The sequence below is a fragment of the Amaranthus tricolor genome, chromosome 1 (genome assembly GCF_026212465.1).
Source record: "Amaranthus tricolor cultivar Red isolate AtriRed21 chromosome 1, ASM2621246v1, whole genome shotgun sequence".
Classification (NCBI taxonomy): Eukaryota; Viridiplantae; Streptophyta; class Magnoliopsida; order Caryophyllales; family Amaranthaceae; genus Amaranthus; species Amaranthus tricolor.
In genome coordinates, this window is record NC_080047.1 from 43,235,400 (window position 1) to 43,252,706 (window position 17,307).

The following is a 17,307-nucleotide window of genomic DNA, read 5'->3' on the forward strand; positions in this document are numbered from 1 at the left end:
AACCGTCTAGAAATCTCAACATGTGTTCTTTTGTTGTTTTAGATTATACACTATTTACAATTTTAAACACAAAAGGTAAAAATAAAGGAATATAAAATCATTTTGAAAATTAATATTCTTTTTAACTGTATTGAAAATTTGGAATCTCATTAACCAACTTTTTATATGCTTGAAATACAAAATTTTGAGATGGGCAAACCTAGCTTGACCTAATCTACCTACCTCGATCAAAGTTGAAATACAAAGACCTACTTGTGAAACTAAATTAATTTATTGATAATAAAGTTATACGACATATACATTAAAATTAACAAGCAAATAAATAAATTAATTTAAAATCAAATAATAATCTAAATAAATGTAACCACAATTGTTTGTACATGATAATTGAGATCTGTTTCATATCTTTTTTGATATAACTTTTAACAAATGAGTCATTCGATCTAATTGAGTTTTCATATAGATTTGATCTTATATTATTTTTTGTAAATGCAAGATTGATATCTCTATTGAAAACCCAAGTATTTTCAACAATAAATGGAGGCCACATATGTAGAAAAAAGCTATAAAATGAGCTTTTTATAAAAAAAAAATTCATAAATAAGCTCTTAAAAATTTTAATACCAAAATAAGCGGTTTCAAAATTCAACTTAAGAAAAAGCTTATTAAGCCTAATGAAGATATATGAACTAAAAAAGACCCTAATATAAATTCTTTTGTTGTACATTTAATAATAAATTTTTATTAAAATTAGGGAAATTTGCAAAGAAACACCTTTTAAAACCTCTTTTTTGTAAAGAAACACCTTTTATAATTTTTTTTGTAAAAAAACACCTTTTAAAAGACTTTTTTTTTTAAAAAAAAACACCTTAAATCAGTTTCCGGTGACTTTTGTCAACTTTCCGGCGTTGACTATGCCATTTGTCAACTTTCCGGCGTTGACTTTTGTTTTTATTTTTATTTTTATTTTTATAATTAATTTAATTTTTTTTAAATTTTAATTTTTATTATTATTAAAAAAAAAATAATAATAATAATAAAAATAAAAACAAAAATAAAAAAATTAATAATAATAAAAATTAAAAATAAAATAAAAATAAAAACAAAAGTCAACGCCGGAAAGTTGACAAATGGCATAGTCAACGCCGGAAAGTTGACAAAAGTCACCAGAAACTGATTTAAGGTGTTTAAAAAAAAGTCTCTTAAAAGGTGTTTTTTTACAAAAAAAATTATAAAAGGTGTTTCTTTACAAAAAAGGGGTTTTAAAAGGTGTTTCTTTGCAAATTTCCCTTAAAATTATGGAAAAATTGATATTAAATAATCCAACCTTTCACTCATCCGCTGTGAATAATCCTACCTTCAGATTATTTTTTAATAATTTAACATTTTCCTTTAGTTTTCTAGCAGCATAATCTTTTATTTTTTAATAATCTAACCTTTGACCTTAGTTTGCTATCAGCATACCCTATTAGTATGCTGACAATAGACCCGATCATGGGCGGCCCGAAAAAGTGAGGGTTTGGGTACCAAAATATGGCCCGATGGGTGGGTTTGGGCAGAAAATAAGTGGCCCGAATTTTTTTGAGATCGGTTTGGGATTGGCGTTTTGGCCCGCGGCCCAGCCCGAAAAGTTATGGGTTTTGGCACTTGCATTAACATTATTGATATCATTTAATATTGTTCTAGGTCCGTCCCAATTGAAATAATTGCTTGACATAATTAAATTTTATTCTCATTAATTTTCTTTGGTGCTATTTATATTATGAAAAAATTGTCTCAGTTAGATTGCTTAACGATTGGCGTAATAATTTCAAATAATTAATGTACTTAGTTTTTCTTTTCAGTTTGTTTCTTTTTTCCAGAATATTCTTTAGATTGTTAATCTGATTTGCTGCCATATTTCTATACGAAAACAATATACTTTTTATGTAGTAATGTTAAACTACATGCTCCTATATGAAATAATTAAAACCATTAGTACATGTACTGAAATATTGGAAAATAACATCTTAATTAATTTTAAAGAAGACAAATATAATTCCGTTTCAAAGAATTTAAAATGTTTGAGCTAATATATTAGAGTTGTATAATAAAATAAACAAAATATTATAATGTATAAATAATATATAACATAGGCCCGCAAGCTCGCATATTACGGGTTTGGGCATAAACTTTTAGGCCCGCACTTTGGCCCGACTCGACCCGACCCGACCCGCATCAACGGACTGTTTTTTCCCACCTGGCCCGCCCCAGTGTTTGATCAGGTCTAACTGACAATAAACTAAGGGCAAATGTTGGATTATTAAAAAATAATCCAAAGGTGAGATTATTCTCAACGGATAAGTGAAAGATTAGATTATTAATATCAATTTTTCCTAAAATTTTTATTTATTGTGATAGAAATTTTTGAGGGTTTAAAGTTTCTTACAAAATAATTTTTTTAGCAAATAAATTATTAATTATAAATAATAGTTATTATTTAAGTTTATTTTAAATTGGATTAGAGACACTCTTGATCTCACAAATGCACAATAAAACACTTATGCTAGATTGAAAGAAATTGTGTGTGATGGATAATTTTAATCCCTCTCTTAACTCTTGTAGTTGTGTACTTGTGTTTCGAATTTCAAAGGAATTGAAGTGAATGAATGGCGCTTCTTGTTCTTAGACCTCGTTGTTTTCCTCATCGTCTTCTCATGGCTGCTGCTTCATCTTCTCGATTCCCTTCTTCTCCCTCTTTACTTCACTCTTACCCTTCTTTTACCCCCTCTTATCCCATTACTTACAGGTGTTTTTTCTTGCATTCTTTACTGTTCCCCTTTGAATATTATCATTTAAGCAACACTAATTCATGGGATTGTGGATGTGAGTGTGTTTTATGCTTCATTTATTTGTTGGGTTTTACCAAATATTGCATTTTTTTGTTGCTTAAGAGTTGTTTAGAAGTAATTAATCTTTACCTAGTTCTAATTTAGGGTGTGAAAATTATCCTTAAGCAACAGAAATTCATGGACTTGTGGTTATGGGTGGGTTTTATGCTTCATGAATTTGTTGGGATTTTACTAAAGATTGCATTTTTTGTTATCCTCTTTTTTTGATTGATGGGTATTGGGCATTTCAAAGAGGGAGTGAATGTAAAATTTTGTTTTGTGGGTGGGTTTTATGCTTCATGTATATGTCCAGTTTTTACTAAAGACAGAGGTTTTTTTATTGGCTTTGTTTTAATGTTGATTATTTTCTGCTTAGTGTTTTTTGGAATAATTTCAGCTTTCCCTAATTTGTATTTTAAGCTTTGAATAACACATCTTCTTTTAAATTTTTTTATTTAATTGATGGGTATTTCTCTTTTAAAATTTTGTTTTGTGGGTATATTTTGATTGTTGAAAATAATGGTGGCAGGGTGAATTTTAGATTGAAGAGGGTTTCAAATAGTTCAGTGGTTAGAAATGTGGGATTTCCCAAAGCATTTATGTCTTCCAGTACTGCTGCTGAACTTTCTCAGGCAGGCAAAGGTTCAAAGTCTTATGGTTCTGAGCAAATTCAGGTAAGCAAAGTTTCAAATACAGGCAATGTATTGTCTTGTTAGTGATACAAGGTAATTGATTTGTGTGAATCATGATCTGTGAGATCTTTATCGTGTTGCGCAAACTTTGCCACGTACCCCTTTTCGAACAGTTCGTAATGAAGTGTGCAGAAACGCGAATTAACACTAAAATAATGTTTCTCGTTTGCATCGAGATAGAAAACTTGTCTTTCTTTTTACTTATACCGTTATGGTTATTATGTTGTACATTCGCGCTACATGAATTATGCTTTATCATTAGTGTTATGGTTATATTTCCAACGTATGATTAGTCTGTTTGGACAACATCATGACCCTATTTTAGTTTTTATTGGATCAAATTTCATTCCCTAAATTTCTGAAGCTTTAAGTTAACGATATGCATTTCATTTCTCATATCGAATTGAATTTTGTTTTGTTTAACATTGATCTTTATCATGTCGTGGTGGCTTTTGGCTGATGTTTGGTTCATAATGCTGTTGTTATCGGTGCCCGGGTTTTATCTTAGAATTTAGTTGTTGGAGAAGTTGTTTCTATTCACCAATCCATAAGGATACTTTTGATGTTTGATCCATTGCAACTTTTGGGAAATAAATTTGCTCATGCTATTGTAGAGTGGGCTTCTTCCATTTTTCAGTTGCTTATTTAGTGTGCTGTTTTCTTGCCATTTAGTTTGGCTTATATCCTTTGTTCATTATGTCACACATTTAAACTTTACCGTGCTTCAATGATTCCTACCCTGCTAAAAGTACTAAAACTTTGTGTTTTCCTATTTTATGTTCTCCATGCCATAATGTTTCTTGCAGTTGTTATTTGTCTTTTCTTTTCATCCATATGATCTATGGCTTATACATTGCAATGGCTTCTTAACATAGGTTTTGGAGGGTTTGGATCCTGTAAGAAAAAGACCCGGGATGTATATTGGAAGCACAGGCCCTCGTGGTTTGCATCACTTGGTATTTTTAACTTTTGGATATTGTTTTTGTAGTTATTACGCTTCAATGTGCTATTTTTTTTTATTTTTCTCTGAATGATAAGGAGAATTATCAAACTGAAATCGTGAGATAGACTGACTTTGACTCTGGGTTCTTCCAGGTTTATGAAATACTTGATAATGCAGTTGATGAAGCACAAGCAGGATTTGCGTCAAAGATAGACGTTGTCTTGTTTGCTGATAACTCTGTGAGCATCACTGACAATGGACGTGGGGTATGGAACATCACTTGTTCAATAGCAACGAATTTGTTTATCCTTCATAGTATCTTGCTTCTCTAACTTTGCTAGACCATCTATTGCACTGCTCTGTTTATCCTTCAATTGCACAGGCAGGATTTGCTTCAAAGATAGACTTTGTTTTGTAATCTACAAGTTTTAGATGCTCTTTAAACAAAATTTTAGCTTGATGGAGATTAATTAAAATTTGACAGTTCTTTTGTGATGTATCTGTAATTACCTAGGGCTTGATTCTAGAGTCAAGTGCTATTTCTGTTTCTTGCGTAGGCTAGTCTCATAGACGTCTTTTTTCACTTCATGTTCATTTCTTAAAACTCATATAATTGGTGGCATGCCACTTTGTTGCTGATTTTGCGTTTTTTCTCATTTGATTTGTTGCAGATTCCTACTGATGTGCATCCTGCGACCAAGAAATCATCTTTGGAGACTGTCTTGACGGTAAAGCCTTTAAAACAAATTGGATTGGAAGTTGCAATATGATTATAACTGCACATGCGTCGTACAAGTATACACTAATCATCTAAAATGGTGGTAGTTAAATTATGCAGGTCTTACACGCGGGTGGAAAATTTGGTGGTTCAAGTAGTGGGTACAGTGTGTCTGGAGGTTTGCATGGTGTGGGTTTATCAGTTGTCAATGCACTATCCGAGGTAGATATTTGATGTCTTTTATGATTTTATGCTTTTAATCTAGCATTAGAAGACGCTGGGTTTTATTCAATTGCTACAGTGTTGTCGTACATGTGATCCTCTTTCTATTTCGTCCAATAAATTAAATCCTTCGGTCAACGTATTGCTATCCTATTTAAAGGAACCAGGTAACAGTGCTTTTAATTCTTATTCTCCAGGCTTCTGACACTCTATTATTATGAAGGTTCTAGAAATTACAGTTTGGCGGGATGGAATGGAGTACAAGCAGAAATATTCCCGTGGAAAGCCTTTGACAGACTTGTCATGTCAGGTGCTTCCACCCAATTCTGAAGATCGCCAAGGAACGTGTATCAGGTTTTGGCCTGATAAGGAAGGTAATGGAGGAAAGTCTTTGTTTGCTATGGCCTTGTAACTTCGCAAATGTTTTTTTTGTTGATTGTATGATGTTTCTTATCCATCTAGTTGCCGACTAACAAGTTTTTTTTTTTTTTTTTTTTTTTTTTTTTTTTTGTTTTTGTTTTTGTTGTGTTTTGTTTTTTTGCAGTGTTCACTACTGAAATACAATTTGATTATGACACTATAGCTGGACGGGTCAGAGAGCTTGCCTTTCTGAATCCAAAGGTAGAATATTGGCCATGTATCTGGATATTTGAAAAATTGAATATTTGGATAAGATGTTTGTATCCACGGTGGTGGCTAGTTGTAGATAGATTCTGATTTTAATCTTTCGTTTACTTTGGAGTGTGAAATGTGAATAATGGCAGACATTGAACCCAGAGTTCTAATATTTATACTTCCTTCGTTCCATAATACTTGTTACATTTGAGTAGTAACTCTATTCATCTCCAATTTTGTTTCGGTAATTCCGAATCATGCTTAAGAAATAATACAATCATATGGGATTTTGTTTTAATCTTCTTAAAACCTATTTTTTAATATGTAATTTTCATAATTTTTCGTTTAGTCAAAATAAAAATATTTAATATCATAATATGCATTGAATTATGTGCAAAAAGAAATGTACCAAGTATTGTGTAATGGAGGTAGTATATGATTATGTAATTATTTAAATAGATTTATCGCGGTGAAGACTATTACCACTGCTTAGTTTAGGTTGTTGATTGTAAGCGATTGTTTATGGTTTCCCTTGCTATATGCAGCTAACCATTGTGCTTAGCAAGGAAAGTGAGGACCCTGAGAAGAATCAGTATAATGAGTATTACTATGCTGGTGGGTTGGTTGAATATGTGAAATGGCTTAATACTGATAAGGTATGCAATCTACAATGAATGTCATTTTACTATAGTTGCACTTGCTAATAATGAAGTGTTCTTCCAGAAACCAATTCATGACGTCGTTGGGTTTCATAAGGAAGTGGATGGTGTAGCTGTTGATGCAGCTTTACAGTGGTAGGCTTTGTCTCTTAATATTCTATGAGAATATGTGTGTATTTTCTGCTTTATATTGTTTAATTATTTTCTAATTGTACACTTTTTCAGTAGTGCTGAGATTATCCACATATTGTTTAATTATTGTGGCCTTTTTCTGATTTCGAGAGTCACTTGACATATGTCAAACCCTCAAAGTAAAGAACTATAAAAACAGAAGAAATTTTGTAGATGAAATGACTATGACAAATACTAAAAGGAAAAATTTACATTAATGATCCAACCTTTTGCTCGTCCGTTGTGAATAATTCCACCTAGATTATTTTAATAATCTGACATTTGCCCTTAATTTGTTGTGAATAATCTAATGGTATAACCTTTGTCTTAGTTTGCTGGCAGCATATCCTTATTACCTATTATTGTAATATGGTATGTTTTGGGCAAACTATAGCAAAGGTTAGATTATTAGAAAATAATCCAAAGGTGAGATTATACTCAGCGGATGGGTGAAAGGTTGGATTATTAATGTCAATTTTTCCTTACTAATATTAGAATCAAAGAAGAAAAATGCAAAGCTTAAACAATATCAAGTTCAAATACACCCATATTTCGATGGTACAAATCTTGTGCTTTAAAAGGTATATATATTTTGTGCTGTTGGCTTATTTTGAGAGTCGGGGATTGAAATATGGCAAATCCACAAAAAATATAGAATGTGAAGATATTACTTAAAGAATTCTGTATGTTTGGTTGCATTCAAAGCTTCATAATACACATTTTTGAGTGTTACGCTTCCCTTTATTGAATTTTTTTTTAAAATAGTTACGTTTCTATTTTCTTCTATTTTTAGTTTTGTAAATCTCTCTTCATATACCATTATACCCTCACTTGGGCCCACTGAGAATCCTCTTTACCCACCACCTCTCATACTTATTGACTTCTGCTCTCATACGGTCACACTTCTCACTTCCTTACGAGAATTCGGTCCAAGTGACAAGTGAGATGTTACTGTTAATATAGTGGGATACTTGAATTCTCAGAGTTGCTTTTCTTAGTGATGTGATGGGTTTCTTCTTCTTTGCTTGGCAATTCGCAAATGGCATGTGTGTTCACCCTGCCAAATCAGCCCCTTTTTGTTTTATCTTATTGTGTTGCTCTTCTATTAGACTAGATACGTGTTTTGCTTGTTTTTGTCATTGAGACTGTGTTTCTTTTGGTTCATCTGGATTACTAGAAGATCATCAACTTTCTATATATATTTAAAAATCGCACATACTTGAATGGCTAAATCGGTTTATTGTTTTATAGGTGTGCCGATGCATATTCAGATACAATATTGGGATATGCCAATAGCATACGCACAATTGATGGTGGCACACACATTGAAGGTTTTAAGATGTCATTGACCAGAACTCTAAACAATTTGGCAAAGAAATCAAAGGCTAACAAGGTGCATTTCTTTTCACTCACATCGAACTTTCCTTTATTTTAACCTTTTATTGTTCTTTTATGGAGTTTAATTATCATAAACCCATTTTTCTCGCCTAGTATCTTTTTCAACTGTATAAATTGCACATTTGTATTGCAATATGATGCGAGGACAGCAGTAAATGGTTGGATCTTCACCCGTCTCTAAAGATTTATGATGAATGTTCTTCCCATCTTCTCATCATATTTTCTTAATAAAAAAAATTATTGTGCTTTCATAAGTCTTACCAAATAACATTAGGGGTAGGGGTTTTGATTAGAAAGGCTCAATGGGTCTTGTTCTGTCCCGCAAAATCATAAGTCTTACCAAATAATATTAGAGCATAATTGTGCTTTCAGGACAAAGAATTAACTTTGAGTGGTGAACATCTAAGGGAAGGATTAACTTGTGTCATTTCCGTTAAAGTGCCAAATCCCGAGTTTGAAGGACAGACTAAGGTACTTATATTATCTGTTTCTTCTCTTTAATGGTTCTGTTAGCAAAAAAAGATTGCACCATAGTTTGGGAAGCAAATGATTAATCCTGTTTGACCATGGCTAATAGACAAGATTAGGAAATCCCGAGGTTCGTAAGGTTGTTGATCAATGTGTACAAGATTATCTTTTGGAGTACTTGGAGTTGCATCCTGATGTTTTGGATAACATCCTTTCAAAAGCTTTGAATGCTCTGAAGGTAAATTTGTTCTATTTTTTTATGTTGTCTGTTGGCTGATTCAATAAAATCCGAATTTTCTGTCTATGTATGCTATTTAGGCAACAATGTGTTGCCTTTTTGTTGGCTGTACTAGTGAACGGCAGCATTTTTCCATTTTTCATTTCAGGCTGCTCTGGCTGCCAAAAGGGCGAGGGAGCTAGTGAGGCAGAAGAGTGTCCTCAGGTCATCCTCTCTTCCTGGAAAACTTGCTGATTGCTCTGCCACAAATCCCGACGAAGCAGGTACGTCTAATTTTTTTTAGTTTTGAAAAGCGTGAGGCGCACCGAGGTGCAAAAGGTCCTTAGAGCCTAGATGCAAAGTGTTGGGTGAAGGCGCAAGCTTTTTGTAGGCGAGGCCCACTTTTCCGCTATAAGGTTAAAAATCAATTTTAAAACATATGTAATACTTCAAACAATATGATATTCATATTTTAGTATCAATAAGCTTGAAAACATACATTATCCTTGCGGTAAACACTAGCACAAACTACTATGATGAGAACATGAATAATTCCCAAAATTATTTTCTTCCTCTTCGCATGCTTTTTGTTTTTCTTGAAGAAGCAACAATTTTTTTGAATCTCATATTCAAGTAAATTTGGTTTTGAGTTTAATTTCTTTTTCGAACAAACAAGCATGAATTAGTTACCAAACTCAACAACGAGGCGCACCGGGCACCCAAGGCGTGAAGCGCATTGAGGCGCCCAAGGCACATGCCTATTGTAGTGGGCTTTGCCTAACCTGGTTGAGGCGTTTTAGGCCTATCCTAAGCTTGAGGCGCAAAGCTAGGCGTGCTTTTTAAAACTACTGCCAACATATAAACCTATCTGTTTACAAAGTGGAACAAGGGAGTTTAAATAATCTCTTGGTACCAGTAAAATACTGTAAGGATGGTTTACAAAGCTTTACGCAGTCCTAATCTCTAGACATCTGCATGGAGCCCACCCTTGATCATAAAGTAGAAACACTGAAGAAATTCAAACGTCAAAAGCAGCAATTGAAAACCATATTTCTCAATTTGGTTTCCATTATGAATCTATATTCTAATGGTTGACATATTCTAGTTCCAAACAACTGAATATTGAATCATTTTTGCAGAAATTTTTATTGTTGAGGGAGATTCAGCTGGTGGAAGTGCTAAACAAGGCCGGGATAGACGCTTTCAAGTGAGTGATTGCTTCTTGTAGTTGAGGCATAATCTAACTTTGTGCTAATTATGTTCTCTTGTATCGTCTATAATCCTTTTGTTCAAATGTATAATTCTTCAAACCAGCTTAGCTGCTGGCTCCTGAATAAATCATGATGTTCCTTAACCTCCATTGTATTATACTGAAGCTAGGAGATTGGATTTCTTTCAACAACTTTCTTCTTGTAGGGGGGAACTCAAAGGAAAATAAGGTAGATGGGCAATCAATAAAGGATAGTATGAAAATTCGAAAATTTTTTTACTTCTGTTCAGGGGAGATTCTGAGCATGTTCAACATGTTTTGCTGCACAAGGTCTTGAAAAATTTGGGGCCTCAATATTAAATTTTGTGGTATATGTTATGTGTTTTAAAATACACAGTTGTTTGAAAATATGATAATTTATAAAATTGCACAAATTGCATTAGGCTTCAAAGAATTGATCAAATTTTGCTCCGCCCTGTTCCACAAAGAATTCTTGCTAGAGAACTTTTGTTTTCCTGTCGTTCGTTTCTTTCTTTCTTCTTTCGTTGCGTAGTAAAATAAATGTGAGGTGAAGAAGTCTTAGGTTACATGCATACATTCGTTCATTCCTGAACTAATCGTATAAAAAATATTTAGTTTTGTCTTTTCTGATAACATATCTTTGCAGGCTATCCTCCCCTTGAGAGGTAAAATTTTAAATGTTGAGAAGCGGGATGATGCCGCCATGTATAAGAATGAAGAGATTCAAAACCTAATCCTTGCTCTAGGACTCGGAGTTAAGGTACCGGTTTGATTATAATTTCTAAAGTTTTTTTAGACCTGTATGGCTGTACAATTATCGATTTTGACTTATTATCGTTTAATCAGGGTGAAGAATTCAAAAAGGAAGATCTTCGTTATCACAAGATTATTATCTTAACTGATGCTGATGTTGATGGTGCTCATATTCGAACTTTATTGTTAACATTTTTCTACAGATATCAGGTATATGCACTTTGGTGGTTAGAATACACTTATCGAGTAATGTATATTAGTAATAGTCTAATGTATATGGCTGATTACTTGCAGAAATCCTTATTTGATGAAGGCTACATCTATGTGGGTGTTCCTCCCCTGTACAAGGTTTAACTTCATGAACTTTTTCTTATTGATATTCTTTAGTTCCTTCCCTGCATTCGTAGTTCCTTAGGCAATGGGCCGTTCCGTTCATTTTTGGGCCTGAGAGCGAAAGATAATAAGGCCACTGAAATCTTAAGCGTAATGAATGATGAAATACTCTATTTGTTTTTTATTGTTGATATTTGAACTACTCTTATCAAAACAGAACACTAATAGCTCATATTACTTAGCAAAAAAAGTTAATTATATCTAAATTTAATTCAAGTTACTATCAAATGTGTACATGAAAATAAATTTTTGGGACCCTAGAAAATTTGGGTCCCTGAGCATTAGCCCGCTTTGCCCACTAACTGACGGCCATAGGCATGGTGGTGGTGATTAGTGAAAGCTCACTTGTTGGTAGGACTTGAGACGTTTAACTTTGTGAACTCCTCTTATTGATGTACTTATTCATTTAATTTGCTATCTTATCTAGGTTGAAAGGGGGAAACAGGCATACTATTGTTACGATGAAGCTGAACTTAAAAGCCTCCAGCGCAGCTTTCCTTCGAACGCTTCATACAATATTCAGAGATTTAAAGGTAAACTAGAACCATGCGCGTTAATGACATGCTCTTATGTTTCACAATTTTGGCTGCATATAGGTTTACATATAGGTGAACTAGCAATTCTTTTGTTTGATGAAATTCGGTTATAACTTGTAACCACGGCTTGTGGACAAATCAGCATTATTTTATATGTTTTTGAATAATTTACGGTTCCATTGTCCATGTTAGAAGATGGTCTGGATTTAACATTACTTGCGGGCTTTGTTTCGGTTCTGTCATCTTCGCTTATTGTGTGATAGGGTTGGGTGAGATGATGCCTGCTCAACTGTGGGAGACGACAATGGATCCAGAAAGTCGATTACTGAAACGATTGACAGTAGATGATGCAGCTCAGGCAAATTATGTTTTCTCCTCTCTTATGGGGGCTCGGGTATGTAATTTTTCTTTTGCACATTTTCTTTTGTTCTTTTTCCATTGGGCGATTTATATTCTTCCAGTGTAGTTTAGTCTTAACCCGCAACCCAACTGTAAAATTTTTTTGGGAATTTGGAATAAAAGTGAAGAATATTCTGGGACAAAGGTTGTAGTCGCATAAATTGCGGTAGGATTTCTTACTTCCAGCTTTCCTTGTATGTCCACTTATTGAGTTTGCCGTGTAACATAACTTTTCCAGGTTGATGGGCGGAAGGAGCTTATAAAGAATTCAGGAAATATTATCAACCTCGAACAGTTAGATATATAAGAACTATGTGATGTGGAAATACGCTGATTACACCTTCCTACACGGGACATGGTTTTACTACCTGAAGCTCTTCATAAGGCCATCAAAGATCGTTTAAGACATCAACCCAGCAGGGTAGTCGAAGCTAGTTTTCACTGTTTTTCCTCTTTTTCAGGTAGGATTGTAGTGGTAGGCGCCAGAGGGTATGCATGTCCCATGGTTTTTCCGAAACATTGCTGCGGTGCCATGACTTCGCTTAGAATTTAGGAGTACTCAAGAATCTGATTGTTTTTGAAGACACGAAATTCGTAGTTCGATCGTTTTCGTTTTTATGTATAGTTTTATTACGGTTAGGCTCATTTTAATTAACGTAATCTTTTGAAACAATTTATTAAAGAACATATTATGTGTAGAAAGGATGCTGCAATATGTGCTTTTTATTTTTTTATCTGTTGAAGGACTAGTATTGTATGCCAAATATATTCCATTCAGGAAGATATCTATAATGTTCCATACAACACTTGTTATTGGCACAACTTTAGACCTGTGTAATGTCTCGGATATGGGCTGGGCCATGCTCTAATGAAAATGGTTTGGGCAAGGCCCGTTATTGCAAAAACATAATACAGGCTTAAACAAGATGGCTTCAGCAAAAACACTTGATGATCATTGTTCCCTTTATTAATGTCAACTTATTTTCGCAAAAAAAAATATTACTCAATTGGGGTTTAGCTAACAATTCAAATCTAAGCATGTAAATGATTTCATTCACTAACATGCTAATGGATTCAAATTTGATTTCTTAGAAGAATGCAAGTTAATACACAATCTTGTATTGGTTTAGGTAGTTCAGATCTGAATGAGGTTGATTTCTTAGAAGTAGAATGTTGGATGGACTCAGATTCCGAGAAAGATGATGATTTGGCTATAAGAGATGATGCGCTTTCGCAAGAGTTTATTCGTGTTGATGAATTTGATCAAAGATTAATTGACGCTTGGATGAAATTTTTATGAGACCTTTACATTTAAAAACTAATAGGAGTAAATTGGATATTTTTGGAGAATCCAAGCCTAACTGATAAAGTAACAATTCCAACTGATAACTATAGGAGCTCAGGCACCAACCTCAGGAAATCCCTAATTATAAGAACAATTATTCAATTCTTGGTGATTCTTTAGTTCTCAGTTTTATTTTTCTAAATCTAGGGTTTTTGATGTTAATTCATGCCGAGACTTTACATTTTAGGGTTTCCAATTATGATTCTTTTTAAGCATCTATTAATTCATCTATTACTTAGGAATTTGCTCTCAGTTTCCTTTTTTTACACGGGCAATTTTGTGTAATTTTTCTGTTTTGATTCCGCAATTCCTTTTCGTTTCAGATATCAGGAAAATGATAATTGTTACTTAAAGCTTGAAAGTAATTAGGTTAGCAATTTGTCTCTAAATACTGTTTAGATTATCATGAAATGTTTAATATTTGGATTATCTAACATTGTATTTCTGATTTAGAATGTATATTTTGTGAATTATCAAGTTGGGGAATTTGGAATTAAATTTTTTTTTATCATGTTCATGTTTTTTCATAGGACTTAGTTCTGATTCTAGTTACCACAATGGATTCTGATATGTCCTATCCAACCCAAGATAATAATGAATCGAAAGCTGAATTTCGCAAGCTTACGAATGAAGCAACTAACCGGAAGTATAGGCGTCAATCCCCAGTTTCTGGGATTTCTGATGATGGTGAGTCTTTTCCTTTATTGCTTTTTTGTTTGCTGATGTATTTGAGCTTGGAGGATATGATAGAGATACAATACATATTATATACTATGCCATTTCTAGTAAAGCTGGAACACAATTCTTATTGAAATTTACAGTCTCACTTTTGAAGTTGAAAGAATCCCACATCTTATGATAAGAAGGTGATGACTTTGGTAAATTAACATAAGAAAACCATGTTTTTGTTGGGGAGGACATTACACTTTGCCTTCTAATTGTGAGAATAATATAATTGTGGTTTCGTAAACCTTAATCTTAACATATGGGCTCAACTATATAAACCAAAATCATTCAATGCGAAAGATCATCATTAGCAAAGACTATACTTTATTCGGCCAATCTTATGGTAGTTTACAACTAAAAAAATTAGTTCAATGATCATCAACATATATTTTCCTCTACTAGTTCCTATTTTTTGTCATATACTATTGCAAATCTCAATTACTGATGTCATTCCTCACTCGGGCATTCTTGTTATCAAGTTTATCTACCTCTTCCTATTCTAAGTTCTTCACACTTCAACCTGTCCAATATTCTAATTGATGCATTTTTCGGACCCTTTTGCATCAAACCAAACCAAACCATGATGTAAATTTATTTTGTGTGCTCTGTTAAGGGCTAGGCTATTTGCTATTCTAATGTTTTATTGTTTGTACCATTGCATGTCTATCCTTTTGATGGCATGTTGGAGTATGTGATTTTTGATTCAGACTGAGAAGTGATTATTATTTATCTTCAGAGAGTCCAAAACATGATCATATCTCAAGAGGAACTTCAAAAACTTCTCAACTTGAGATAAGGAACCATGATAAAGGAGATGACAAGTTTTTCAATCGGAGCCAACATAGTCGTAGCAGCAATACTTATAGGCATTCTTCCAGAGTCAGTAGACGACATGATGAGTACTCTAGGCATCGGAAACTTGCAGACCGAAGATAACAAAAGTGATTCAAAACCATCTGATCAGTCAGGACAATTGTCAAATGTTGGCACTAATTCTGATCATAGAGATAGAGAAAGCGACTACAATAGGTCAAGGGATCGGCACAAAGATGTAGACAAGTATCTACGGGATAAGTATGATAGAACTAGTTATGATGGGAAGCATGGAAGTAGATACGATGACTGTGATAGTCATTCGCATTCTTGGGTTAGAGATCATCACCAAAATGGGAGTAGGGAGTACAGAGGTTGTAGGGATCGTAGAGGTGATCGAACGACCTCGTATCAAGATTCAATGGAGCCTCAAAGTGATTCCAACTCATAAAAAGAATCTGGTGATATGAAGGATTCAGATAATCCAAAGTACTACAAGGAAAAGAGTAAAAATGAGGGACTAGACAGGTCAGCAGATAAACATGACAGAGCAGGAGGAGGATCAAATGATAGGTCTGCTTTTGCAAATGAAGACTTGGCTTCCAAAAGGCCTAAGTTCAGCTTGGGTAGTGATACCATGAAAGGTGAGAGTTGGACTTCTGCAAATTATTATGCCTTAAATTGTGTAGTTTGTCCTCTTCATTGAAGTTTCTGAAATTTTGCTTTTAAGCAGAAGAAAAGCAAAATTTGGTTTTGAAGAAAGGTGAGGATCCTGCAACTAAAATACCACCTTAGCAAGTTCCTGTTTCCGGTGCTGATTCTTCTGCAAGTGTGGATGCTGCTAAACTGGCAGCTATCGCAGCTGCTCAATTAGGTTAGTGAGAATTGTTGTATTATGTTTGGTACTTAAGAACTTCAGTTATGCTTTGATTAACATTTGGATCCCATACTATGCCATCAATACCTTTGTGACGAAGACATGAAGTCGTTATCTGTCATGTGACACACCATTGCTGGGAAAATTCCTGCTCGTTTATTTGTGATTCGGGTTGTTTTACTTTATCGTTAGATCCTCGGACGAAGAAGCATTGATTGGTTGCTTGCATCTTTGATAGAAATGAAATGAGTGGCAATTTGTTGAAATATGGTTTTGGTGGTTTGTTTTATTTGTGATTCGGGTTATTTTGCTTTGCTTTGCATAAATTGGGCTGCCAACTATATCTACTTTTGTCTTGGTTTGTTTTATTTTTTGAAACATTTCTCCTTTAAGTGGAAATTTCATGTGGATAACACTGATGCCTTTGGAGAAAGATGATTTGAACATTAGATACTAATGAAAGTTTGCTTTGTGTGGGTGGTCCTTTTCTAATTTCTGCTTTGTATTGAGCCTTTTTTTCTGATATAATTTGGATAATTTTGTGGAATTTTAATCTCAATTGCCCTTATTAAATGCAGTTAATCAGAACCTTACAAGTACAGGGTTCATGACTGCTGATCAGAAGAAGAAGCTGCTATGGGGAAGCAAAAAGAGCACTACTACAGAAATGGTACTGCCCTTGGCTCGAGATTAATGCTCGGAATGATAGAATCCTGCAAAGAAAATGAGTGAGTGAAACTGAATTGTACCTCCAAAAGTCGCAACCCAACTCGATGCTTTGAAACGATTTTTTATGATTAGCACTCCTTTCTAATGAGAGTTCTAGTAAATCGTAACGCAATGATATGCAATCATGATAATGCTCCATGCATGTAATACTAATATCACCGATATATCTATAATAATGCAAAAATATATTTATTTTTATAATTTTTTAACTAAAGAGCTAAATGATAATGATCAAATCTGAGGTATGAGATGAGATGACTTTTTTGAAATATAAGCTTCAAGTTTAAGAAATATGCTTCTAGATTCGAGTTGTTCAAAGTATGACTATATATGGTCTACAGTCACAAGGGTAGACTTATTCGGAGCTAATCTCCTAAAAAGCTCCTCCAACACTCAAGTTAGTCAACGAGTTTGACTAATTCTCTAATTAATTATCTACTTAAGTATCAGTATACATTTGTTATCTCATGTGATTCTACTCTTTAAGCAAATGTTGGCTTCATATAATTTTGTGTATACAAAATCAATCTGG

General features: G+C 33.7%; 1 protein-coding gene and 1 pseudogene across 1 annotated transcript; both read left to right on the top strand.

The window, feature by feature from the left end:
• The first annotated feature begins 2,511 nt into the window (after positions 1–2,511).
• On the top strand, positions 2,512–13,086 carry LOC130827476 (DNA gyrase subunit B, chloroplastic/mitochondrial-like). The gene is made up of 21 exons (XM_057693210.1): positions 2,512–2,788; positions 3,400–3,544; positions 4,438–4,518; positions 4,658–4,771; positions 5,177–5,233; positions 5,344–5,445; positions 5,669–5,819; positions 5,990–6,066; positions 6,606–6,716; positions 6,784–6,854; positions 8,142–8,283; positions 8,661–8,759; positions 8,866–8,994; positions 9,143–9,257; positions 10,113–10,180; positions 10,851–10,964; positions 11,051–11,167; positions 11,252–11,305; positions 11,778–11,883; positions 12,150–12,280; positions 12,524–13,086. Exons 1-21 carry the CDS (start codon positions 2,649–2,651, stop codon positions 12,590–12,592), a joined length of 2,193 nt encoding a protein of 730 aa, XP_057549193.1. The 5' UTR covers positions 2,512–2,648; the 3' UTR covers positions 12,593–13,086.
• Positions 13,087–13,233: 147 nt separating this feature from the next.
• Positions 13,234–16,948, top strand: LOC130827486 (uncharacterized; annotated as a pseudogene).
• The last annotated feature ends 359 nt before the right edge of the window (positions 16,949–17,307 follow it).